This window comes from Lutra lutra, chromosome 4, assembly GCF_902655055.1.
Source record: "Lutra lutra chromosome 4, mLutLut1.2, whole genome shotgun sequence".
NCBI classification, from domain to species: Eukaryota; Metazoa; Chordata; class Mammalia; order Carnivora; family Mustelidae; genus Lutra; species Lutra lutra.
In genome coordinates, this window is record NC_062281.1 from 180067757 (window position 1) to 180095524 (window position 27768).

The 27768-nt window shown below is 49.8% G+C and overlaps 1 protein-coding gene across 1 annotated transcript; it reads left to right on the forward strand.

The window, feature by feature from the left end:
• Positions 1 to 252: 252 nt before the first annotated feature.
• On the forward strand, positions 253 to 18481 carry IFNLR1 (interferon lambda receptor 1). The gene is made up of 8 exons (XM_047724951.1): positions 253 to 261; positions 535 to 853; positions 4654 to 4777; positions 11397 to 11581; positions 14035 to 14177; positions 15660 to 15819; positions 16343 to 16476; positions 17542 to 18481. The coding sequence occupies exons 1-8, from the start codon at positions 253 to 255 to the stop codon at positions 18316 to 18318; spliced, it is 1851 nt and encodes a 616-aa protein (XP_047580907.1). The 3' UTR covers positions 18319 to 18481.
• The last annotated feature ends 9287 nt before the right edge of the window (positions 18482 to 27768 follow it).

The following is a 27768-nucleotide window of genomic DNA, read 5'->3' on the forward strand; positions in this document are numbered from 1 at the left end:
TGTTAATGGGGCCGTATTTGGCTACTTGCTTTTCTGCTACTGAGTCTGTTGGAAACATCCCCGAGTCATTATACATCCCTGGGCAACATCCTTTTAAATGACAGTAGACTATTCTGCGGAGAGGCTCGTTCTTGCTCGGAGGTGATTACTGTTGGGGTGCGGGGTAACACACCAAGGCTCTGGTGTGGGAGGCTCCCGCCTCCCCCAGAACGAGTCCGTTAGCTCTGGAGGCTGCCACTCCCGGTGTGAAGGATGCACACGGTAACAGGACCGACCCACCAGATTTTCAGAGGGATTAAAGTAGACAGTGTGTGGGAAGGGCTTGGCTTAGTGTCTGGTGCATAGACCTCGCTCTGACACCGCCAGCGGTGTCTGGGGCTGTGTTGTTAAACTAGCTCTGAACAACACTTCTCTTAGTCCTCTTTGAAAGCCCATACTGAACTCCTAACTGCGGTTATTGGTAATAAGCACTTCTTCCCTGCCCTCCCTCCATGTACGGATTTACCGATACTCCGTCCCCACCCCCACCCCCAGCGCCCGGATCCCGCTGAACAAAGGGCAGTGCGGGCACAGAGGAGCCACAGCGGTCATGGAGCGGAGGCGGCGCGCGGAGCCGGCTGCCAGCCTCGCTCGCGGCTGCGGGACTACCCCGGGGAAAGCCCCCGCCCGGCCCCGCCCCGGGCCCGCGAATCGGCCTCCCAGTGGCTGCTGGCCGCCGCAACCTGCGGGCTGGTGAGCCCGGAGGCTCCGGGAGGTGGGACCTGGCCGCGCCAGGCGGGCAGCGCTGGAGCCGGCCTGGCGGGGGCCGGGCGGTGGGTCCCCCTGCTGCTGGGCCTGCTGCAGTCCACTCTAGGTAAGCGCGGGCGCCGCGGGGCGGGCGGGGGCCGCAGGGCGGCCCGGGGCGCCCACCCCGGGTGGCGGAGCTCCAGGAGGGAGGGACGGGCCGCAGCCGGCCCGCAGCCAGCCCGCAGCCAGCCCGCAGCCAGCCGAGCTGGTGCGATCGTCCCCGCCCACCCACCTCCCGTCGTCTTCTGAATTGGGACTTGGGACGAAACAGGCCCAAGGCTTGGAAATTCCTTTCCGTAGGAAACTGATTCAGTTTCCTAATGCCAATTCCGCTCCAGGTGCGCAGGGAAAGACAGTGGCAGTTGGAAAAGTAGTCGCGCTGTTTTATAAAGTGCTGCTTAAGGTTTCCTAAAGGCACCGTCCCCTGCATTAATACGAGACTGGATCCTCGCTATTAGGGGAAGTCCTGCCCTCCCGCGCAGTCCCCTTCCCTTCCTCGGGCCAGACGGTTTCAGAAGCGCCCAGACTGAGCCGAATCTGTGCGCTGCTGCTACTCTAACAAGCCACCTTCTTTTGTGGGCTCCCACTGGTAAATAAGGAGGCAGGGTACAAAATACCCTAGGCTGGGACCCAACCACCAAACCCCAACCCGTCAGGAGAAGGTCCAATAGAGCCCCCAGTCTTGGATTTCCTGGTCTCAGGCTAACAGTTTAAGAGCAAGAAGGGCCCTTGGGCATCATCTAATGCTAATATCAAAAGCCAATGTTTCTTGAGCAACTTCTATTCCCCTACTTAAGTGGCACAACCCCACCATCCTATGAGGTAGGGACTGTTCTCTCCCTTTTCAAATGGGGAAACTGAGGCTCAGAGCAATCAGGGGAGTTACCCAAGAAGGAAAGCGCAGGAAGAGCAGCCTGAAGCCGAAGCAAGCATGGCCAGCTCTGGCTGTGGGGTGGGCAGCTGGAGGAAGACCATCGGTCCACCTGGGTCAGCTCATGGATGCCCCAGCCCCAGGCACGTCCACAGCAGGGGCTGTCATTGCAGCTGGTAAAGGACAGTGCTTCTGTGTGTATGTGGGGGTGGGGAGGGATCATCTGTCCCCCTGATTCACTGTCAACTTCAATAGTTTTCCTATCTGGATCTAACTACACTTTTACCTGGGAAATATTTAATGTACCCGACACAAACCACTGTTTGTGATGTTTAGGGTAAAGCACAGTCAGATCCAGGTTCAAATCTTGGCCCCCACACAAACTGGCTGCGTAGCCTCTGGCAAATTATTTACCATCTGTCTCTGAGTCTAGTCCCCTGAATGGAAAGAGAGTGACATCCACCCCATAGGCTGGTTTGTCCCAAGGACAGAATGAGGCTTTGTGAAGGAAGTGTCAAACCAGTGCCTCCCACCCTTCCAGGGCTCAGTAGCCGGTAACCACTCTAGCTGCTGTTTCTGCTCTGGGCGTGTGCTGCCACAAGATAATTTATAATTCTCAGACTTTGGCCTCTGCAGCTCACCTGCTAGAAAGCTGGGAACAGTGACAGCATCTGCACCCCAGGGATCCAGTTCCAAGTGGGGATCCCAGGATGAGGTGGAAGCTGTATTTAACCCATATTTTAACCCATATTTGGGTTAAAAGGCCAGGGGTAGGGAGCTGAGGCAAGAGCCATCCGTAGACCTCCCCCCTTCCCATTCCCCCCACGCCATTCTGTAACCGGTATGGATTTCCATCATCAATTCACATTTAATTTACACATGATAAATACGCATAAATACACACTATGTGACCTGTGTGTATACTTCAGGGAGCTGAATTCTCATAGGACCATGAGCTCCTAAAGGGCAAGAATGGAATTATATTCCTCTTTGGAACTTCTGGTACACAGTGGTCCACAGATGTCATTGGCCAGTATCAGTTCAGAGATGTTGGAAGGATAAAGTTGAACAAGGCCCCATGAGACCCTCAAGAAGGAAGTATGGTCAAGAGCTCAGGATTTGGAGTTGGCTTGGCCTGGCTTTGGATTCTGCTTCTATAACTTATTACCTGACAAGTCTTCTGTTTCCCTCATCTCTAATGTGATGATCACGGTTAGTGCCTACCTCCTAGGGAAGTGGGGAGGATTGAAAAAAAATGGTTAGGACACAATACGCATTAGCTGCTACCGTCATCACCATCATCCCCATCACCCTCACTACCACTTCTTAGAGATGTCAGGGAACTGACATTTGAATCAGGTCTTTAAAAGATTAGATGAGGGGGCGCCTGGGTGGCTCAGTGGGTTAAAGCCTCTGCCTTCGGCTCCAGTCATGATCTCGGGGTCCTGGGATCGAGCCCGCATCGGGCTCTCTGCTCGGCAGGGAGCCTGCTTCCTCCTCTCTCTCTCTCTCTCTCTCTCTCTGCCTGCTTCTCTGCCTACTTGTGATCTCTATCTGTCAAATAAATAAATAAATAATCTTTAAAAAAAAAGATATTATTTATTTTATTTGACAGACAGAGATCACAAGTAGGCAGATATTATTTATTTATTTGACAGATAGAGATCACAAGTAGGCAGAGAGGCAGGCAGAGAGAGAGAGAGAGGAGGAAGCAGGCTCCCTGCTGAGCAGAGAGCCCGATGCGGACTCGATCCCAGGACCCCGAGATCATGACCGGAGCCGAAGGCAGAGGCTTTAACCCACTGAGCTACCCAAGTGCCCCAATAAAATCTTTAAAAAAAAAATTTATATGGTGAACACCAGGCTGTCAAAGACTCCTGGGTTCAAAGTCACCCAAGAGAATGTAGTTGTTTGAGAAGGACAGGAACCAAGATTAGCTGCAGCCTGGTGAGCCTGCTGGGGAGCTATCAGGGAGAGGTCGACAAGGTGACCTGTCACGTATTTCAATAAGGAGCATGGACTTTATCCTAAGGGCCAGAGAAGGACATGGAAACTAGGGAGAGGTGTAATCAGGTGTATATTTCAGGAGGTGAGGGTTAGCAGTGGGGAAGACGTGTCAAGGAGGGGACATAGGGGCCAGGTCACTGAGACGGTGACATCTAAGCCAAATGTGAAGGAAGCAAAGGCAGGAGCCTGACAGAGATCCAGGGAGGTGGACTAGTCTAGGCAGAGGGAACAGCTCATGGAAAGGGCTGGGGGGGGAGCATGCCTGGCATGCTCTAGAAACAGCAGAAAGGCCTGTGTGGCTGGGAGCATGGGGAGAGCAGTGGGTGGGATTAGTTAGGTCTGGTGTGGGGGGTTATAAAGGCTTTTGATTTAGCCTTGAACGAAGTGAAAGCCATTAGAGGGTTTAAAGCAGAAGAGCGACATGATCTGACTTTCACATTAGCCCTTGCTGCTATGGAGAATGGACTGAAGAGACAAGGTTGGAAACAAGGAGACCAGTTGGGAGGCCTTTGGAATGATCCAAATTTCACAAAATTTCACATTCATTCAACAAATACGTATTGTTCATCTTCTCACGGTCAGGGACCGTGGCAGACAAGCTCCAGGGACATGGCTAAGAACAGAACTGAGCGTCTGCTCCTGTGACCTTCAGGGCTGTTCCCTCCCAGAGTCCAGCAAATTCGGTAGATGTTAGATGGTTCCTGTTTGGAGGTGTTCCACTGAAACCCTCGGGTGCCAGATGGGCCACAAAGGCCTAGGGAGGGGAAGGGGCTGCGGTACAGGCAGTTAGTGGCATGGCTGTGATCGGAATCCTGGCCCTGGGTGCCCAGCCTACTTCATGTCTCCCATGTTTTAGCTACCCCAGATGACGCCTGCTTCTCAAACTCACTGAGCACGTGACTACCCACCACACTGCTCATCAGTTCCAGATGGCCTGTGTCAAGACCGGTCAGGAGCTCCAGGCTTCATGACTTCTTTCTCTCCCACAGGGAAGCCCCTTCTCCCCCCTCCCCAGAACGTGACGCTGCTCTCCCGGGACTTCGGTGTGTACCTGACATGGCTCCCAGGGCCTGGCTACTCCCAGAACGTGACCTATTTTGTGGCCTATCAAAGGTAGAGGGGAGCCTCCGGTCTTGTTTGGGGAGCCTGAGGAGGTGGGCAGAGGCTGGGGGGGCTTGTCTGGGACACCTGCGCTGGGTGTCGTCAGCTTCCTGGTTCTGTGTCCCACGGGAGACAGCTTGTGGCAGGTGTTTGGAGAGTGCGTTGATAAAGGTCTGGAGGTGGGGGAATGATGCTGATTAGGGGACAGTGCACAGGTGTTGGGTCTACTGGGCCTCTGGAGGATCTTTTTTTTTTATGTTTTTTAAATTAACATATAATGTATTACTTGCTTCAGGGGTGCAGGTCTGTGAATTGTCAGGCTTACACCATTCACAGCACTCTCCATAGCACATACCCTCCTGAATTCCATCACCCAGCCAGCCTATCCCTCCATCCCCCATCCCCCAGCAACCCTCAGTTTGTTTCCTGAGATTAAGAGTCTCTTATGATTTGTCTCCTCCCTGGTCCCATCTTATTTCATTTTTTCCCTCCCTTCCCCCCCATGACCTCCGCCCTGCCCCTCAGATTCCTCCTATCAGAGAGATCATATGATAATTGTCTTTCTCTGATTGACTTATTTCACTTGGCATAATATCCTCTGGCTCCATCCACATCATTACAAATGGCAAGATTTCATTTATTTTGATGGCTGCATAGTACTTCATTGTATATATATATGCCACATCTTCTTTATCCATTCATCTGTTGATGGATATCTTGGTTCTTTCCATAGTTTGGCTATTGTGGACATTGCTGCTATAAACATTGGGGTGCACGTGCCCCTTCGGATCACTACATTTGTATCTTTAGGGTACATACCCAGTAGTGCGATTGCTGGGTCGTAGGGTAGCTCAGGAGGATCTTTGAGAAGAGTTGGAACAGGGCTTGGGTAGAGCTACAGGGACCCAGTGGTGGCATTCTCCAGGGCCTGAATGAGGAGCTTGGAGTTGTTCCAGCTGGAAAGGGAGGGCAGACGTATCTCCTGCAGAGCCTGTGGTGGGCATCCCAGAGGATCATGCTTTTCTCTACAGAGCCTTGAGATCCTTCTCAGCCTGGCATTCCACGCAACCATAACTAATCCAGAGAAATCCAAACGTGGAAGCAGATTTGCTGATCTTTGCACATAGATAGCAATCACTTGAGGTTCTTTAGTAAGAGAGTAAGATGATGGAAGCAGGTAGTCAAGAGGACTCCTCTAGGCCGGGTGAGGAGGGCGAAGCAGGAAGGGGTGGTGCGTGCCGAGTATATAGGACCCACCTGTGCCAAGCTGCGTTCTAAAGTTTCACATGAATGTTTCACTTCTTCCTCCCTGTATACCCAGGCAGGTCTGCGCTTCCCCTGTTTTATTTTATTTTTTTCAAGATTTTATTTTGTTTATTTGTGGGAGAGAGAGTGCAAGTAGGGGGAGGAACAGAGGGAGCATGGAGCCCGACAGGGGGTTCAACCCAGGACCCTGAGATCAGGGCCCGAGCGGAAATCAACAGTCGGACACTTAACCGACTGAGCCCTGCACTTCCCCCAGTTTTAGAGACCAAGAACCTGAGCTCAGAGAGGGGCTATGATCTGCCCGAGGGAACCAGGGATGGAGCCAGAAGAAAAACCCCAGCCTGTCTGACCCCAAAGCTTACGTGCTTCCTGTTCTGTCATAGTCCCTCCTTCTATAGCATCTGGATGTGAGTAGGAGGGTGGGAGTCCTAGCCTGGAAGAGGGCAGATTGCCAGCAAGCTCTCAAAAGAAAGAACTGTACAGGGATGTATCAGGAGGCAGGAAACACCTAACATGAACTGTGTGCTTGTCGTGTGTCAGGCACTGTGTCCACACATTAACCGAAGTTATTCTCACACAGACCCGTGAGGAAGGGTGTGGCACCTGCGGTCTGCAGGGCAGAAAACAGGGGCGCCCAGAGCATGGTTTGCTCAGTCACGCCACTAAGAATAGTGGAGCCAGGATGGGCTGATTAGAAGTCAAAGTCCATCCTCCAGACGTTTGTGTTACTGTCCTTCTCTTTTACACTTTTTGAACACCTGTGAGGATTCTTAAATGATGATATTCTAATTGTATGATTTTTTTCACTTATTAGGTGGAATTATTTTACAAAAAGATGCTTCCTCTCTTAGCCTATTTGACATTCAGTATACCTTTCAGATAGGTACTAAATGGTGAAATGGCTGATTCAGGTTTTTGTTTCATTATTTTGTGCAAGTTTCCAAGGTCGTGAATTGGTTCTCTGTCATCTCCCAAAGGTGATTGATTTGGTTTCTTTGTTATCATTATGAACTCTAGTACTTAAACATAGCTGACAGTCTCAATCTAATGCAACTTGTCTATGAATTAAAACTTGAGGGATGCCTGGGTGGCTCAGTTGGTTGGACGACTGCCTTCGGCTCAGGTCATGATCCTGGAGTCCCGGGATCGAGTCCCGCATCGGGCTCCCAGCTCCACGGGGAGTCTGCTTCTCTCTCTGACCTTCTCCTAGCTCATGCTCTCTCTCACTGTTTCTCTCTCAAATAAATAAATAAAATCTTTAAAAAAAAAAAAAAAACTTGAATTATCCCGTTTGGAGGCAGTGAAAAATCCTTTCAAGTTTGGTCCCAAGTCCTTTTATTTTTATTTTTATTTTTTAAAAAGATTTTATTTATTTATTTGACAGAGAAAGAGATTACAAGGAGGCAGAGAGGCAAGCAGGGGTGGGGGGAAGCAGGCTCCCTGCTGAGCAGAGAGCCCAATGTGGGGCTCCATCCCAGGACCCTGAGGTCATGACCTGAGCTGAAAGCAGAGGCTTAACCCACTGAGCCACCCAGGTACCCTCCGAGTCCTTTTAATTTGATGCTAGTAATTTTGGTTATTTTGTTGCTGTTATACCAAGATCTTCCAGGCTCATTTGCACAATCCGGACCTAAAACCTGAATCAACCATTTCACCATTTAGTAGAAAATGGTTTTAAAGAACAATGTATGTGCTAGCTGTGCTGATCTCCACTTAGCTACTGCTTTCAATCTTTTCAGTAAACAGGATGAGACAGGTAGGTAGGTATACAGATCATTTTAATCCCATCTCTGTTTCTGGCTTCTACTGAGATGGCTGATTAAGTTAACCGTGAGTCCCATCCATGATCTCCGTATCAAATTTCCCAACTACACCCTCACCCTTGGTGTTCCTTCTAGAACTTACTTTCTCATTTTTTTTGCCATATGCATAGGCTGAGAATTTTCCAGTTATGGTTCCTTTTGGCCCAACAGTGCTTTCTACATACCTCTCTCCTCTCTCCTTTTACCATAAGAAGTAAGGAGAAACCAGGTCACGTCTTCAATACTTTGCCTAGAAATCTCCTCAGCTACATATCCAAGTTCATCACTTTTAACTTCTATTTCCCACAAAACACCAAAACGCAATTCAGCCAATGTATTTGCCACTCTCTAACAAGGATCACCTTTCCCCCAGTTTCCAGTAAGACGTTCTTCCTTTGCATCCAAGTTCTTCCTAGAACCGCCTTTGACTCCCTATCCCTACCAATAGTCTCTTCAGGGCACTCTGGGAATTTCTAGCACACACCTGAAAATTCTTCCCGCTTCTAGACATTCCCCAGTTGCAGAGCCACTTCCACATTTTTTGCTATTTCTTACATTAGCACCCTATTTAGGGTACCAAAATCTGTCTTAGTCTGCCAGAGCTCCCAAGACAAAATATCATAGCCTGGGGGTTTGAACAACAGACTCGTACTTCTCACACTTCCGGAGGCTGGAAGTCCAAGATCAAGGCGTCCGCAGGTTTGCTTTCTCCTGAGGCCTCTCTCCTTGGCTTGCAGATGGTCGCCTTCTCTCTCTGTCCTCATGTGGCCTTTTCTCTGTGTGAGAGTGCCTGGTATCCCTTTCTCTTCCTTAAAGGATATAAGTCCTATTGGTTTAGGGCCCCACCCTTATGACCACATTTATTCCTCATTACCTCTTAAAAGGCCCTATCTCCAAGGGCCTATACAGTCATACGGGGGTTAGGGCCTCAGCATATGATTTGGGGGGAAAACAATTTAGTCCGTAATACCTAATAAACTGGATTTCATCACATTTAAAACTTTTACTGTTTAAAAAAAAAAAAAAGCCTGAGGAAAATGAAAAAACCAGCTACTATTTAAAAAAAATATTCACCATATATATACACTGGAAAAGGACTAGTATCCAAAACAGATAAAGAATTCCTGCGTCTTATTAATAAGAAGACAGATCACCCAAAAAGACTTGAATCGTCATTTCACAAAGGAAGATACTCAAGTGGCCAAAAAGTACATAAGAAGATGGTCAATAGCCTTAGTCTTCAGGGAAATGTGAATCAAAAGTACAATGAAACACTACCACACACCAACTAGAAGGCTTAAAATGAAAGGGATTGACAATACTAAGTGTTGACAAGCATGTGGAGGAAATGGAATTCCTTGGCATTGTTGGTGGAAATGTACAGTGGCTTTGGAAATCAGCTTGACAGTTTCTGTCATGTTTCACCTTCAGATGCCAAATCTCCCAGATTCTACTCCTAACGCATTATTTACGAGAAATGAAAAGCTACGTCCATACAAAGACTTGTACATGAGCATTCATACCAGTTTAATTCATAACAGCCCTGACATGGACTGAGTCGTACGCCAGCATATCCGTGTGCTGAAGCCCTAACCCCCTGACATGAGTGTATTTGGAGATGAGGCCTTTTGCAAGGTAATTAAGATTAAATGCAGTCATAAGGATGGGCCCTAAACCAAGGGAACCATGTGCTAACATTTTTGTTCATATTTTGTTTCACATGTGGCTCAACTAGTTCAGTTCTATTTATGTTCATTAGACCAACTTTGATAATTACATTTTTCTTTTTTGTGTATTTTACATACCTACTGCTTATTTTTCTTTGTTCAGTCATCAATTACTGAGTGAGGTGTATTGAAAATCTCTCATGATGATTGTGGATTTTCTGTTTCGTCCTACAGTTTTGTCTGTTTTTGCCGTATAGTGTATGTAGCTGTTTAGCAGGTAGATAAAAGAGAATTTTTATATCTTCCTGAGAAATGAAATAATTTCTCATTTTGTGGTGGTTCTTCTCATCTTTCATATTTCTGTGAACTTTGAAGTCTATATTTGGTCTCATATTAATATAACTACACCAGGGTTGTTTTAATTATTATTGTTAATGTTTACATGCTATAGCTCTACCAAGAAACAAAACAGAGGAATTCTTCCCCCAAAATCTGTTCACTTTGCCATACCCATCTCAGCCTCCTCCATTCATGTATTGCTCGGTGCCCAAACCCAGGAGTGACTGTGGATTCTCCTCTCCACGTGTTCCACATCCAATCCATGAGCAGGTCCTACCGACTTTACCTCCAGAACATATCCCCAGTCCAGCCCCTTCTCGCCAACCTCACCTCCGTTCTCCCTTAGACCACTGCTGCAGCCTCCCAGCTGCTTTATCAGAGTGATCTTTTATTTTTTTTTAAGATTGATTTATTTATTTGAGAGAGGGAGAGAGCATACGTGCACACAAGAGCCAGTGGGGGAGGAGAAAAGGGGGTGGGAGAGGAAGAGAATCTCACGCAGACTCCCCACTCAGCACAGAGCCCCATGTGAGGCTTGATCTCACAACCCTGAGATCGTGACATGAGCCGAAACCAAGAGTCAGATGCTCAACCGACTGAGCCACCCAGGTGCCCCAAGAGTGATCTTTTAAAGACAGAAATTAGATCGTCTCAGGTCCCCTATTCAGAACTTTCCAGTGACTCCCTAGCACGCTTGGAATAAAATACAAGCTCCTTACCAGGATGCAGAAGCCCTACCTAATCTACCCATCCACCCCTCCCCCTACCTCTCCAGCCTGTGCGCACATCTCCCTCCCTTGCCCACTGGCCTGCCTCCACGCTGGCCTCCTTGCTTTCTTCCGGACAGGTCAAACTCCTTCCCACTGCAGACTCTGCTTTTGCCATTCCTTCCCGCAGGCCTACCCTGACTTCCTTGCTATCAAGGCCTCAAAACGACCTTCCTGGCCTACCTTTGGAAAGCAGTCCTCCCCCATTCCCCATTCCCGCTGCCCTTACCCGCTCCTGGGTTCACTTCGCTGGTGGGATGATTGTCTTTCTCCCCTTCCCACCAGAATGGAAGTTCCCGAGGGCAGGACCTGTCAGGCCTTGCCAGTTCCCCAAGAATAATGGCCAGTATGCAAGTCCCTTCTTCGGACCCCAGTGACGTCTGAAGGTTGGCATCACAGACGTGCGTGTCCCCTCTGACAGCCACACAGCACCCAGCACGATGCCTGGCACACAGCAGGTGGCCTGAAAGGCCTGAATGAAGAACACGGGAACCGGTTGCTAGCACTGACAGTAGCAGCCACCACGTGGCCCTGGGGAGGCACGTGGCGGGGATGACCCGCTGAGGCCCCAGAGCTAGTGAAGGACGGAGCCAGGATCCCACCCGCTTCTCCCAGAGCCTGAGCTCCTAAATAGACTGTTCTCATTCTGTCCTAGCCCATGGCTGGCTAGTAGGACAGGCAGATGGGTGGACAGTCGGGCAGATGGAGGGACAAGGGAGCACTTGTTCACTAAGCCCTCTCACCCCAGAGGCTGAGTCCACAGCCCAAACTCCCCTGTCTCCTCCCTCAGCGCTGCGACCCCCAGACGGTGGAGAAAAGTGCAGAAGTGCGAAGGAACCAAAGAGTTGGTGTGTTCTTTGATGTGCCTGGAGAAACAGGACCTGTACAACAAGTTCAAGGGGCGCGTATGGGCGGCTTCTGCCAGCGCCAGGTCCCCCATGGTGGAGTCCAAGTACCTGGACTACCTTTTTGAAGGTAAGTCTGTGGTTAAGGGACCTGGTGGGAGGAACTTTGGCTAAGTGGCACTGCTGTCCTGGCCACCGTCTCCCACGTCCCCAAAGCAAGGACAGCCACATGTAGCCTGGCTTCGTGGCGGTGGCTTAGGGGACTTCTGCCAGCACCAACAATTCCATTTACACCTCTTTCTAGCGATGCTCTTTATCTTCTAGTGAGCACAACCTTAGTCATGAACTACGCGAGGCATTTTATATATTTATTCTTATTTTTTATGTTCAAATTCTCTTTAGGAAACAATATTTGGGGGGCACCTGGGTGGCCCAGCCAGTTAAGCGTCTGCATTCAGCTCAGGTCATGATCTTGGGGTCTTGAAGTCAAGCCCTGCATCGGGCTAGGGAGTCTGCTTCTCTCTCTCTCCCTCTACCCCTCCTCACTGCACCCCCCACCACCACTTGTGCTGTCTCAAATAAATAAACAAAATCTTTTTTAAAAAAAGAAACAATTTTTAAATTCCAGCTTCAAAAGTAACTTCTGTGCACTGTAGAAATTGGGGTGGGGGAGAGAAGGAGAGAAAAATAGAGAGGAAAGCATCCCCCACAGGTACCGTATTCAGAAATCACCAGTGTTAACACTGAACCAGGAGAGTACTTTTCTCCTCCCAGTGTATTTTATTTCTGATCCTAATGACAAACCTGTGCAGTTCCTTTTCATCAACCCATTTAAAAAAAAAATAAAGTACGATTCACAAAAGCTAAGGACCTTACCAGGATACACAGCTAATGAGGGGCAGAGATGGAATAAGGATCTGGATCTTTCTAATCTTGGTCATGGTACTGGACCAGACCAAGAGTGAGGAGGGGTATTAAGAAGGAGAAGAGAAATATTCAGACAATAGCCTCTCGGAGCTGAGATCTGTAACTTGCTGCCCAGTCTTCTCAAAATATGTGAGAGCAGAATATGGCTTGGAGAGAGAGGAGAAAGGGCTTGAATGAAAGGTGGCAGGGAGGGATAGTAGAAAGGAAGAGCTAACCTGGGTACGAGAAGCTGGCTGGGTAGATGGATAAGAAGGGGAGAAGGGAGGGGGTACAGGAGGTTACAGCAGAGACGGGGAAGGAAGAAGGCTGCCTGGAAAGACACAGGCTAATTGGAAAGGAATCACATGTGGATGGGAAGACGGAGGACAGGAAGGGAAGGCAGATGAATGGATCCATGTGTAGATAGAAGGAATAGAAGGATGGGAAGAGGGAAGAGGTGGAAGGACAGGAGGAAAGGGGAAGGCAAAGGAGGAAGGAAGGGAACAAGGACAAGAAGGAATGATGTATGGAAAGTAAAAAAGAATGGGAGGGTAGGGAGGAAGGAGGGCAGGGAAGTAGGGGGCTGGCTAGCCTAAGGGCAGGAAGACAGTCTAAAGGAACCGGGAGAAAGAAAGGAGTGTTGGTTGGTAAGAAAGGAAGGATGGGGGGCGCCTGGGTGGCTCAGTGGGTTAAGCCACTGCCTTCGGCTCAGGTCATGATCTCAGGGTCCTGGGATCGAGTCCCGCATCGGGCTCTCTGCTCAGCAAGAAGCCTGCTTCCCTCTCTCTCTCTGCCTGCCTCTCCATCTACTTGTGATCTCTCTCTGTCAAATAAGTAAATAAAAAATCTTAAAAAAAAAAAAAAAAGAAAGGAAGGATGGGCAGGCAGGCAGCCAGGCAGGCTAGAAGAGCGAAGGACGAACCAGTAGTCGGGGGGACAGGGATAAGCGAGCAGCGTGGAAGGAAAGATACAGCGAGGAGGTGACTTTTTTATTATTATTAGTTGTGTGTTTGCCTCCTCCTCCTCCCTGAAGCTCTCCTGACTCTCCCCCAGCACACCCTCAAGCCAGAATGAGCCTTCCTGGCTTTCGCCACCCTCGGCTGGGGCCCTGGTCATTTACTCTCTTGAGTTTTGATAGTTGCATAATTCATTGCTCCCTAATTTCCTCCAACTCCTGGAGGTCAAGATCCCCGTTCCCTCCAGCTTCCTGTTCAGGGCTTAATATGTTATCAGTGTCCCCGGGACTCTGACCTACAGAACTGGGAAGTAACACATGTGTGTTGTTTTAAGCCACCCTCTTTGTGGTGATGTGTCAGCAACCATAGGAAGTGCCAGGGGACAGGATTCTGACAGACCCGTGGTACGTGCAGGCACCCAGGTGCAGGGGGCAGCAGGAGGAAAGGCAGGTGAGCTGTGAGCCTGGCCCGTTCATTTCACAGTTTGCCCTTCCGAATGATGAGAATAGTGGTGTCTCCCTCCCAGGGTCACTGCAAAGCTGAAATAAAATGACTTTAAGGCTCTTGAGGCATAGTAGGTGCTCAACAAACACCAGAGCCACTTTGCCTTTTCGGGAGTGTTCTCTGAGTTGGGAGGTGGGGGCAGGGGGCAGAGTGGGAGGGCAGGCCTGCCTGGAGGCAGGGGGATGGATGCTGACAGGTCCTGTTCCATTTCTGCCAGTGGAGCCAGCCCCACCCGCCCTGGTAGTCACTCGGACAGAGGAGGTTCTGAGCATCAATGCCACCTACAAGCTGCCCCACTGCATGCCCCGACCGGATCTGAAGTATGAGGTGGATTTCTGGAAGGAGGGAATCAAAAACAAGGTAAAAAGCCCCTTTCATGCCCCCCAGGCTGGACCTCCCTCCCCCACTGCCCCACCAAACCCCAGTGCCTCTCACCCTGCCTGCCTACTTTTTGCACACCTCCTCCAGGAAGCCCTCCCCACATACCTCTCACTCCTGGCAGTCACCCCTGACTCTGTAGTCAGGCCCTGATTGGCCTGTGCACCATCCTCCCACCCCCCCACCACCCTTCTCCACCTAAGAAGGCAAATATAAGATGTCCTGCCCGTGCACATTATAGGTAGTAACAGCACACCCGTTTTCTATCCAATATATATATTTTTTAAATTATGAAACCCTTCTTGTCCAATGAAAGCTGATTGAAGTATGATAGGCCCTAGGAGGCCTGCTTGCCAAGCCACTGGTTTCATTACCAACAAAAAAATCAGAAAACACAGATACATTCTTGGAAGGAACCTAAAAGTACCCATAGACTACCACAAATATCCAGCTTCAGACTTGTTTCTCACGTACGCACGTGTGTGTGTCTATACACATTGCTTGATGGCAGGGGTTGGCAAACGTCTTCCGTAAAGAGCCACATAGCAAATATTTTCTTACTTTGAGGGTCACGTGGTCTGTCCAGCTAGTGGACAGACCAGCTCTAACACAGGAAAGCAGCCACAGACGATGGGTCGATAAATGGGCATAGCCGTGTTCCAGGGAAATGCAATGTGCGGGAAAAAAAAGATAGCAGGCCAGATTTGACCCATGGGCCGTAATTTACTGACCCCTTTTCTTATTCCTTCTTTCTTTCACGGAACCCCCCAACATTCACACTCCTGACCACTTGCTCATATATTCTGGACCCTAGATCTTCCAACACGGTCCCTGTCTCCAGGACCCTTGGGTAAAAATACAGTGGGAGCCACGGGTGTCATGTTAAATGTTCCTCATTAAATTATGTAAAAGAAACAAGTTCATTTAATTTTAATAATATATTTCATCTCATCCAATAAAATGTTATCATTTCAACATGTAAATAATATAAAAGTTCCTGACAGGTTTCACGTCCCTTTTGCACAGAGTCTTTGAAAGCCGATGTGGATTTTACACTCAGAGCTCATTTCAGTTTGGACCAGGGGCTGCTGGACTGGGCAGGGCAGCCATGGAGTTTTCTGGGTCCGTAATGACCGAATGACTGAGATGCTCCCTACCGCCCGGATACATTGGGAGGCCCTGAGGGTGGAAAGCCTGAGGAATCTGGCCTCCAAAATGGGGACCTACATGCCCTGGGGGCAGCGGGGTGCCCACAAAGGTGACCCTGAGGGACAGGGCAGTTTTGAGTGCTCAACTTCTCTACTTGAAGATTCAGTGGAGAAGATACCAGCTAATGTTGCCTCCTCATGATTAGACTGTAATGCAGGGAAAGAAGAGGCAGGGATCCCAGGTGTATCCTCCCACCCCACCCTGTCCTGTCCCCACAGCGGGTCTGCCCACACCCCCTGCCATCTCTCCAAACAGACGCGATTTCCAGTCACCTCCCATGGCCAGCCAGTGCAGATCCCCCTGCAGCCGGCCGCCAGTGGCCACTACTGCCTCAGCGCCAGGACCATCTACACCTTTGGTGATCCTAAATACAGCGAGTTCTCCAAGCCCACCTGCTTCTTCCTGGATGCCCCCGGTGAGTGCCGAGTGATACAGAGGTGAGGACTTCCCCGCCCCCCTGGGACATATTATCTCCATCCTATGGTGGTTAAGAGCGTTAAGTCCGGAAATAGACTCCCCTCGATTAGAATCCCAGCTCCACTGCACTCACTGTGTCTTTGGGTAGCTTACATCACCTCTCTGAATCTTGGTTTCCATAGTCTGTAGGATGGGTTTACTCTTATGAGAATTACACGGGGTAATGCATGTGAAGCCCACAGCACCCATACAATTAGAGATGGGAGCTATGGTCATTGTTTCTGCAGTTTTTTTTTTTTTTTAATGATTTATTTATTTGAGAGAGAGAGCGCGCGCACACACACATGCACAAACTGGCAGGGGGAGGACAGGGGGAGAGAATCTTTTAAGCAGACTCCCTTCTGAGTGCAGTCCCATGAGATGATCCTCTGAGATGGTCACTACCTAAGCCAAAACCAAGAGTCATATGCTCAACCAACTGAGCCACCCAGTTTCTGTAGTTCTTATTTTTCCTCACTTAGGAGCCAGCTGGGCATTCCTGGTGCTGCTACCACTTCTGCTTCCCCTGCTGTTGGTCATTGCCATAGGCTTTGTGATCTGGAAGAGCTTCAGAGAGAACCCCTGGTTTCAGCAGGCAAAGATGCCATGGGCCCTGGTATGACAAGACTGGGCGTGTGCAACAGAGGGGGAGGGTTGTTGAAGAATAAGGAAATGGGGCTGCACTTAAAGACATGAGTCAGATAGAGTATCAGTTAGTCCAGACTACAAAAATCTCCTATTTTCATGTCTAAATTTCCACCATTAGTAATTCATTCCTTTGGCAGCAAATTCAAATGGCAAATATACCTGGGAGGGAGACATGCCTTAAGTCCCCATAGTGAAATCCTCTCTGCTATGGATTTGTCAAGTGCTGAGAGCAGAACCCCCAGGCTTGGGACTCAGGAGGGATGCCCAGAAGTGGGAGGGAGAGGGTGGTGCCAGAAGGGGAAATCTTAAAAGGATCCCAGCACTGAGTTCACAGTTTAACCAAGGGTGTGTCTTGCCCAGGCTGAGCCCGGAATCTCCTCACTTGTCTGCCGAGTCACTCCCTTAGAAGATGGGGCAGGGGAAAGCCTGGAGAGGTCAGATGGGTCTGACTTGTTCAAATGAGGGCTTGGTGAGGCTGGCTAGGCTGTAGGTGCAGCTCAGTGCGCCCTCGGGTCAGGATTTTGGGTACCTGCTGCCCAGAAGTGTTTTCAAAGTCCCTAGCTCTGGGACCTGCAGGGAAATCCCATCTGAACTACAAGCTGTGTGTTAGACATTTCTGTGCTCTGCCACACCCCTCCACCTGCTCATTACATGGAAAGTCACCACTCAGCTTCCAACAGCCAGCACCTGCCCCGGGGGGCTTCCTCTGGCCTCTAGTGTCCACTACGTCCGTGCACGTGGCTGGCTGGGGAACTAGCATCACTTTCACTCTTCCCACCCTTCACCCGATGGTGCCCTGAAGTACGTGGGCTGCACTGGCTTCCAGCTGCCCCCTAGGGGTAACTTGCCTGACGACAGCCTCTCTTGGTGGCTCTCCCCCAGCCCTAGTGAATTTTCCCTTACTGGTGTTTCCTGGGATCACTTCCCAAAAGAACTACTTACATTTGACTCCTTGCCTCGGGGTCTCTTGTCAGGAGAACCCATCCTTCAGGAAAGCCCGATTTTCTGTTCTTTTCTCCCCTCCCCAAATCAGGACTTTTCTGGAAACAGATACCCCATGGCAACCCTTCATCCCAGTGGTCCTGAGCCCCTGGATACCTTGACCCTCTGTCCCCAAAAGGAACTGACCAGAAGGGTCCGGCCAAGCCCCGGAGTCAGGACCCCAGCCACCATCCAGGCAGGACCAGAGAAGAACAGTGCTGAGGAGGAGGACAATGAGGAGGAGGCAGACGACAATGTCAACTTTCAGCCGTACCTTGAACCACCCTCCTTCCTAGGGCAGGAGCACCAGATCCTGGGAAACTCTGCGGCAGGGGACACCTGGAGCCCTCCTGTCCAGGTCAAAGGCTGGTCTGCTACCCATGCTTCAGACAGAAGCTGGGCCAGTGCGGGGGGCTCCTCCCCCTGGGATGAGTCTGAGTCCTCTTGCTATTTGGCCAAGAAGACGCTAGGCCAAGGGCCAGGTGGGGACGAGTGTCAGGAGCCTCTCCCACTGCCTGAATTCTCCAAGGACTTGAGTTTCCTTGAAGATCCCTGGAAAGATGACCTCTCCTCCTGGGCCAGCTGGGGCTCTTTCTCACCAGGGCTGGATCTGCTCCCTGGGGAGCCCCCAGTTTCTCTCCACGCACTGACCTTTTGCTGGGACAGCAACCCTGAAGAGGAAGAGGAGGAGGAGGACGAAGAAGAAAGTGAAGATGGAGGAGGAAGGGAATCAGAAATTGAGGATGACAGTCCTGGCAGCTGGGGGGCCGGGAGCCTACAGAAGACTGAGGTCAGAGGTCGGACCCTGGGACATTACATGGCCAGGTGAGCCATTCCCCAGCTCCGCCCCCCACCACATCTGGTGCCACTGAGCTTTCCTAGGACCGAGATGCCACTGAGACTTGAGAGTCTGGGAGCATCACCGCTGAGGACATGGAGGGCTCTTGAAGCATTTCGGAAACCCCAGGGTTGTTGTCAATTGCCTTGAGCAGTAAGAAGCCACTGCATCGTCTTTGACTCACCAGCTTTGGGCTGAGCTGCGGGAGGGGTGGAGACAAGAATGGGCTAAGGTCAGAGGTTGGTTGGGTGTTCGTATCACCCCCACTGCCTTTGGAGTAACAGGCCAGTTAGGAGAATCATCCCTGAATAGCATGAAACTGGTGAAGTCAGGTCACAGTGGACACCAGAGGCTGTCCTGACACCACATGGGGCCATCTGGATCTGGGGGGAGGGAAATGGGAGCACATCTTTGTCACTGTCATGTCTTTCTCTGGCACCTGCCGAGCTCCCCCACCCACAGGTCTCAGCCTCCTAGTTCATGAATTGTCTTGGGTGGGCCCCAGTAAAGAAAGATCTAGTAAGCAGGGGATGTTGGAGAGGAAGGGAGAGGGTAGTCATTATTCAAATCCCAGCCTCTGACTCATGGAATTACATACCTTTTATGATCAGATGACCTGGATTCAAATCCCATCTCTGACGTTTACCAGTCATGGGACCTTGGGTAACCCAACTTCCTTCACTCTACCTGGGTTTTCTCACCCGTTGCTGAGAGTCCCAAGAGAGAGACGTGTAGTGTGGTGCCTGGCACATCACTGGTACTCTCTGCATGGTGGCTGGTGGGCTTTTCCATCCTCCCAGGCTCTGAGAAGACTCCTGGGCACCTCCCACCTGTGACCCCTAAACTCTGAGCAACTAACATTCACCTTTTAGCGGGTCTCCCCTCCGATCTACCTCCTGCCTTCTACCCTAACTTCCTCTCTCCTCTTGGTCAGGAAACTGCACTCTCAGAAGCCAGAGCCCAGCGAAGAGGGACCCTGACCCCTCTCCCCTTTCCCGGAAAAGAAGGAACCAAATGATCCACCTTCCAGGGGTCTGCTTTGTTGGGGTTGGGGTTGCAACCCGGCAGAGAATTGGACTCTTGGGCTGTGATCCCTGTCTTTGACAGCACTTTAGGCAGACTCCTTAATTATAAAGAAGTCCCATTTTCCCTTCTAGTTGTAGAAGTTGCTAGAAGATCCTAGAAGATGCTAGAAGAATCCAGCATCTTCTAGCAGCGGGTATGTTAAAGGTGAGGGAGAAGCAGTAAAGCATCCCCCAAACTGAAACCAGGAGATGAAGGAGGCCACTGCATAGAGTTTATGCACAGTTTTATTCAGGGTAACTCACTGACGGGGGTATTGGGTGGAGGGTAATCTGTACAGAGGCATAGTTACTCTGTGCAAAATCCAGGCCTCAGTCCATAGGTATAATAGAGCCAGGGGACATTCAGAAGGGCATTGTGCTGAGAGCAAAGGGTTTGCACACACAGAGGGCTGGATCACACCTCCTTGACAGCTAACTTACATTAGATCCTCTGGCACCACCTGTACGTCAGGAAGGGGAAAGTCTATGTTATCTCTAAAAGACTCATGGGAGGCCAAAACAAGCCTCCCACCCTCGTCCCAGCCCTGGTGGGCATTTCTAAGGTGTGTGTATGAATCTCCAAGAGCCCAGAACACATAGCCTCAAGAGAGGTCATGGAGCGAACGTGAACAAGATGGAGGGCCAAAGATGGAGTCGGTATGGTCAGCGCCCCTACAAGGGGACTCTCCTTACCTGGGGGCTGGTGCTGGGTGTTCTCAAGCCACTACCTTGGGAATCCATCCCTACCAGCATATGGGCAAGCAGAGCTGAGTCTGTACCCACAGGGACCAAGATTTTTGTCATAGTGTGGCTGGGCTCTGAACCATCATGGTTCTGTGACTTGGGCCCTGCCATTTAACTGCCAGGACTTACATTTCTCCATTTCTGAAGAAAGCATCTTCGTAGCCATTTTCCCCATGGAGCTGTGTTGTTTTGAAGGCAATATGAAGGTTGACCGTTAAATGAAAGATCTAGAAATGGGCATCTGCTCCAGGGCTTCTCAAGCCATGTTCCCAAACGGTTCTGGGTTTCATGGAGGGAGTCCCAGTCGCAGGGGGAACCATGGGCCATAGGATCCCCCACTTCAACCAGAGCGGCCTCCCTGAGCCCTAGTGTACCCCCAAGGCGTTCCGTGTGAGGGTGTTTAAGGGGTTCCATGGCTCAAGAAGTCAGCAAACCACTTTTTTTTTTTTAAGATTTTATGTATTTACTTGAGAGAAAGAGCACAAGTGAGGTGAGGGGCACAGGGAGAAGTAGACTCCCCATTGAGCAGGGAGCCCGATGTGGGACTCGATGCCGGGACTCCAAGATCATGACCTGAGCCGAAGGCAGATGCTTTACAGCCGAGCCACCCAGGTCCCCAGCAAACCACTTTTTAATTGAATACCTGTCTTCTGTTTCAAACAAATGTCAACTCACTATGCATGTTCGTAAGGGTGAGATGTCTGGTCTCTGGCCAACTGGGTCAACCGTGTGCCCTTGGCCATGTCAACCAAGTGCAGGGATCCTCAGCAAGGATTTCCAGGAGCACAAAGCTGGCAAGAGGCCTTCACCATGCTGGGACTCACACATCCATGCACACACACGCACACAGGCAGACACACACGTGTGTATGTCCACAGGAGATGGACTTGTCCGCGTCCCTAAGCACAGAGAAGAGGAAGGGCGTCTGGGACCCAGCTGAGCTGCTGCATGGAAGTAATTTCGAAAAAACTAAAAGCTCTTATCACTATTGTCTTTGGTCTCTGTGAAGGAACTACTTTATCTCTTTTCTTAAACCTTGTTATTTTTTTAAGCATTGCTTTCAAAATTTCATTTCTGAGAGAGGCTGAGTTTTTTAGTAATTCTCAATGCCAGCTCCTTTATCATCATTAAATCATTAACAAAAAGCCATGGGAAGCATTAGGAAAGAGCGCGATGTTCAATGTCATAATTTGTCAGGTGTGCTCAGCCCTTAACTGTTTACAGAGCCCTCTCCTGCACCTGGTCGGGGTGCCTAGCATGAGCTCTGGGGCCAGCTGGAAGGATGGGTGGGGGAATACCCTAGGCTAAAGCCACACTGTGATTCTTTAGTGCCCTGAGATTATGCACTGTTTTTTTTTTAAAGATTTTATTTATTTATTTGACAGAGAGATCACAAGTAGACAGAGAAGCAGGCAGAGAGAGAGAGGGAAGCAGGCTCCCTGCTGAGCAGAGAACCCGATGCGGGACTCGATCCCAGGACCCTGAGATCATGACCTGAGCCGAAGGCAGCGGCTTAACCCACTGAGCCACCCAGGCACCCCGATTATGCACTGTTTTTAGGTATTTGTATCCATGTCTAATTTTGTTCTGTGTTGATATTGTATTTAAATAATTTCCTAATGGTCTTGGGCATTTACCCTAAACTGTTCTAAATAAAAAGCTCTATTTTTAGAGAAAATGGCAGGATTGCATGGAGAGATGTGTGTGGTCTTATTTCTTGAAAGCTCCTCCCCATTCATCTAGCTCTTAGACAACATGGGTCTTGCCTTGGGTCCCCAGCCACAGACCCAGAGACTGGGATGTGGACATATAAAGCAGTGCTGGGATTCCAGAGAGCACCAACAGGGGAGTGGGAAGCCAGGCAGGGAGGGAAGACAGCCTGTCCAGGTACATAATGAAACATATCACTGCTTTGGGCAGCTGGAGTTCAGTCCCCGCCTAAAGCAGGGCTTTAGGGGTTCAGTGTGGGACTCTCCAGATTTGTTCATCCAGGAGCAGGAACTGGGGAATGTATCCCTCAACCCTGTCAGTCCTATGCAGAGGGCCACTCCCCGCTGCGAGTCCTTGATCTGTGCTGTTGGAATCCATCGAGCTGAGTGTGTGAGAAAGATGAGTACCTCGAGATCGGGGGAAGAACACCCAGGTCACCAGCTACAGTGAGGCCCATGCTGTGCCCACGACCCTGGCATCTCACCCTATTGCAACGATGGTCTGGGGAAGGATACAGAACATCTTCTGCGGCCAGCCTGGCAAACCTGAACTCATTCCAGTAGATCTCTGCTGAGAAGAAGCTCCTGGATTCCAGCGACTCTCCCAGAACCGCCTGGTAACTGACCAGCATGGTGCCTGCAGATTGCTATCATCTACTGGGGCCTGGGCTGGTGCTAGACCCAAGCTGACCCTATCCAACAAGTCTCTCTCCATGGAATTCAGAAGTCTTGGCTGCCTGGATCTAGAACAGATAAGTTCCAGCCTGCTGTGGCCCCATTTCCCTCTCCGAGGAGCAGGAGAGCACAGCGTTCAGAAGAAACAAGAACGAGGCAGCCCGGGGGCCTGCCAAGATGAGAAGTGATAAACCCTGGATCCCGTCCATTCCTGAGGCCCAGCTGCTACCCTGTCCCCAGCTTCCCAGCACCATAGTTTTAAATCAGCTCCCTGGGCTGCCAGTTCCTTGTAACCGAATATCCTCATCAACTCACAAAGGGACCAGACCGTGCATGTTACAGCTCGTGATCAGGTCGGAGCATCTGACCCTTGAATGGATGTGCGGTAGGTCCTTTCCAGAACACAGGGCAGAAGTTCCTCTCCAAGTGATCCCCAGTCACCTCCCAGCCTGCCCTCGGATGCCAGGTCGCCTTTGGAGGGACTCTTGGACTGTTTGCTGCCCACCTGGCAGCCAGTGGGGTTAGCAGGGCTGCTGGATCGCACGGGTTACTGGAGCTGGGAGAGGGGAGGGTTAGGGTAGCAGGTGTCACATCCTGAGAACTCCTTGAGGGAAGGGAGGGTTTTCCTCCTGGCACTATCACCTGGCAAGGGGTGGGGGCTTGGTGTTGAATAAATTAATGAAGGAATGAACAAGTGAATTGACCTATGAAAGGGAGTCTGTAGGGGCTGGCTGTGGCTCAGTTCCATATAAGGTAGCCAGAGCTTTGCATAGTAGATGACACCATCCCACATCTTAAATTCTTGTGCAAGTGAATAACCGTCCTCCCTCAGCCCAGCTTCTGCTCTGAGGGGAGGGGAGCCAGGGATCAATGCTGCTCATTGAGTGAAATGGTGAGGAAGGGAGCAGACACGGGAGACAACACAGTACCTTCACCCCCTAATTGTAAATTCTTATTTCCCATCATCTGGGACCTGATCGAATGGCTATTTGCTTGCAGCTTCCTTGGGTTCATTCACTGTGTACACCAAGTAGGGTTAATGGGATGAGAGTTGGGGGGGGGCGTTAAAAAAAAAGACTTTCTCTAAATGAGTGAGTCAGATCCTCAAGTCCATTACTCAAGAGATCCTGCTTGGTGCCTGGACCCATTCCAGCCCAGGCAGCCCCACCTCTTGGCATGTGATGATATGGAATGCAGAGGTCTGACAGCTTTTTATAAATTATCAAGAGGTTTTTTTTACCCCCCTTCATTGCCTCTCTAAGTGGATGAGGAGGACGAGGCAGGGATCTCAAGGTAAGACCATTTCAGGGTACCCTGCCATGGTAGGAAAAATCACCAGCAGGTGGTGGGAGGCCCCTGTCCAGGGGCCGATGCCTCCAGGGCAAGTCCTATCAATTCTGGAAAAGAAAAGCCCACTCCACAGAAAGCCTTAGCTTCTCTGGGTGCTACGGAGACATCTCAGCAGCCAGATTCCACTAGGGGCTCAGACTTCCCGCACCCTAATTCCTATCTCTGAGCTCCAGGCCCTCTCGTGGAATGCCCCCCCACTCCAGCCACAATGCCTAATCTGTAGGATCAATGCCCTCACTTCTCCCATCCCTTGGAATTTGGCCTCAGAAACTACAGAAAACTCAGACTCCTAAGAGAACATTTATCACTCCCCCCAACCCCATGCCCAGATGCCCAGGAGTCCGGGTTTTTGCAAAGGTTTTTAAAGGCCCTCCCTTGGTCTTTGGTTCCTCATTTTGCAACAGGAGACTCCCGTGAGAGCGCCTCCTCAGAGACTGTCCAGAGACACAGGCATGTTCAGTCCTCCCAACAACACTGAAAAGACCTCCGCTTCCCTTTTGCAGATGAGAAACCTGGGGGTCAGAGATTAAGCTACCTGCACACCTCAGGTTCAGTGGCAGAGTGGGGATTCGAACCCGGGTCTATGTGCCCAGAGCCCATGTTCTATTCACTTCCTGGCTCCCGGGGCACACAGGAAGCTGGACACCCAATTCTTGCATGAGACACAGATCTCCTTAATGTTTTGATGAAGAAGCATGTTCTTCTAAGCATGTAATAAACTTCAGGAATTCCGCACCCTGAGAGCAAGCTGAAATGATAAGCGGAGTCAATAAAGGCTGAGATGAATTTGTGTTTATGTCACTGACAGTGGCCATGAAGGGAATTCTGGGATCTCAGGGGAGGTTTCCAATCCCAAAGTGACCACTCAAACTCCAAGGACCCTTAGAGGATTTCTAGACCCAGCTCCTTTACAAACAAAGAAACTGAGGTCCAGAGAGGAAACAAAACCCACCAAGGTCACCTGGAGTCAGGTGCAGGCTGGGGACCAGACCCAGGCTCCCGACCTGGAACACTAGTCAATGTCCCTGATTGACACAGTGCAGACTTGGGGCGGCACCCCAGAGTGAGTCTGATTCTCTGGCTCTTCTCTAAGAAGAGGCCTGGGGCTGCCAGGGCTTAGTCCCTTGCTCTCGCCATCTTTGAACCATCAGGGACTCCTTTCAGGCTCTCTCCCTGCGGAGTCAGCAACCAGGGACACTCTCCCCTCCCCCAGCGCACACCCCACTGCCCTCTGGTGTTCTTGCTTCTGCAAAACAGGTTCTGACATCCCTGGGTGTTGAAGGAAGGGACAGAAGCAAGTCACATTCCCGAGTATTTGTCATTTTAGGATGTGCTTTTTCCACAGTTTAGGGGTGTCCACCACCAGTACTGGCCCACTCCCCCCAGCATAGTCATCCATTCAGCAAGTATGACCAGGCACTTGCTTTCTGCCAGCTCACGGTAGATGCTGAGATATCAAGGAGAGCAAGTTACACCTTTTGTCCCCAAAGTCAGCAACGGGGAACACAAACACAATGTGTGATACACATGAGGATGGGTGAGAGTCAGGAAGCCAGTGGAGCATAGAGCTGGGGCTCCTAACCCAACCTAGGGAGAGGCTCACACCAGGATGTCTTCCTGGAGGAAGTGAGTTTGAGAAGAGGTCTGAAGAATAAAGAGGAATTAGGTAGGGAAAGGGGGTTCCAGGCAACAGTACAGCTCGGACAAAGGCTCACAGTCAAGATGATGCAAAGTGCATTGGAGAAATTTATCAGAAAGCAAATAAATGCATTCTTCTGGCAATCTGAAACAGAGAGAATGAACAGGGCGAATCTGCTGCTGTACAAGTCAATTCAGTGTTGGAAAACTGCTCTATATTCAGCTACCTATAGGGTACCGAGAAATACAAGGGGTGCTCTTTGCACTCAGAATGTTTTCTCCCTCCCTGGGGAGACAAGAACCATTGCATTTTAAAGACCAGAGAATGGAATCATTATCGAACATCTAGCAGTGGTCACAGCCATTCACTGAATAGTCCCAACAACCAAGAGAAGCCCATGGTAAGGTCAACCACACTACCACACTAAGCGCTATCTCTTTAATCAAAAGAAATTTACCCCCTTCTATGTGCCCTCGCTGCTGCTCTGGTTTTCCTGTTTGGAGGTAGTTACATAAAAGGGGGCTAGACTCTTCATGCAACTAGTTAGGGTTAGGGTCAAGGGTTAGGGTTGAGGGTTAGGATTAGGTTAGGGTTAGGGTTTCCAGATAAGGTTGGGGTTGGGTTTAAGGGTTAAGGTTAGTGTTGAGGTTAGGGTTAGTGTTAGGAATGAGGATTAGGGTTAGGAGTTTTCAAAGATGGTGCTGATATCTCAGCTTGCCCTCTCTTTGAGTCTGTCCTTTTTAGTTTTCAACTGGGTTAGGATTCAGTTATTGTTAGGGGTCAGGGTTAGGTTTGGGGTTAGTTTTATGGGTATGGTTTTTAGTTGGGGTTTTGTTTAGGGGTTAGGGTTAGTGTTTGGGTTATGGTTAGGTGTTAGTTTTAGCATTGGAGTTTGATTTGGGGTTCCCAATAGTGTTGGGGTTTAATGGTTAGGGCTAGTGTTGAGGTTTGCTTTAGTGTTATGGATGAGGGTTAGGGTTAGTGTTAGGGTTAGGTATTTCCGAAGGTGTTTCTGATGTCTCTGCTTGCCCTTGCTTTGAGTCAGTCCTTTCTAATTTTAAACTGGGTTAGGGTTAGGTTTAGTGTTAGAGGTTAGTGTTAGGTTTGTGGTTAGGTTTATGGGTTAGATTTCAGGATGGGGTTAAATTTAGGAGTTAGGGTTAGGGCTGGGGTTAGGTTATGTCTTGGGGTTAGTGTTCAATTTAGGGTTAGGGGTTCAGGATAGGTTTGAGGTGGGTTTAATGGTTAGGATTAGTGTTAAGGTTAGGATTAGTGTCAGGAATGAGGGTTAGCGTAAGGTTTACAGTTCGGGTTAGTGTTAGGGCTTGGTTAGGGTTTGTTTTTTTCAATGATGTTTCTTTTTTTTTTTTTTTTTTTTTTTTTTTTTAAAGATTTTATTTATTTATTTGACAGAGAGATCACAAGCAGGCAGAGAGGCAGGCAGAGAGAGAGGAGGAAGCAGGCTTCCTGCTGAGCAGAGAGCCCGATGTGGGGCTCGATCCCAGGACTCTGAGATCATGACCTGAGCCGAAGGCAGTGGCTTAACCCACTGAGCCACCCAGGCGCCCCTTCAATGATGTTTCTAATGTCTCTGCTTGCCATAACTTTGAGTCTGTCATTTTTAGTTTTAAACTGGGTTAGGGTTAGGTTTTTTTCAAAGATGTTGCCATCTTTTAATCTGTCCTTTTTAGTTTTAAACTGGGTTAGGGTTAGGTTTAGGGTTAGTTTTATGGTTATGCTTAGGGTTAGGGTTGGTTTTAGGGTTAGGGTTACCATTAGTGGTTGGGAGTTAGGGGTAAGGTTGAGATTTTGGGTTAGGATTTTTCAAAGATGGTGCTGATGTTAGTTTGAGTCTTTCCTTTTTTTTTTTTTTTTTTTTTAAGGATTTTATTTATTTATTTGACAGAGATCACAAGTAGGCAGAGAGGCAGGCAGAGAGAGAGAGGGGGAAGCATACTCCCCGCCTAGCAGTGAGCCCGATGCGGGGCTCGATCCAAGGACCCTGGGATCACGACCCGAGCCGAAGGCAGAGGCTTTAACCCACTGAGCCACCCAGGCACCCCGAGTCTTTCCTTTTTGTTTTGAATCTTGGTACACCTGTAGAATAATACTAGATCATCCCAAAGTGCAGGTTGAGAGCACTAGAAGTTCTTTAGGGTCAAGCTTTGCTGAGCTGAAATGTCAGTAACATCTTCCATGAAAGATTTCCTTCCCGTATATATTTGAAGAAGAGATGGTCTCTCAAAGAAAGAGAAAATGA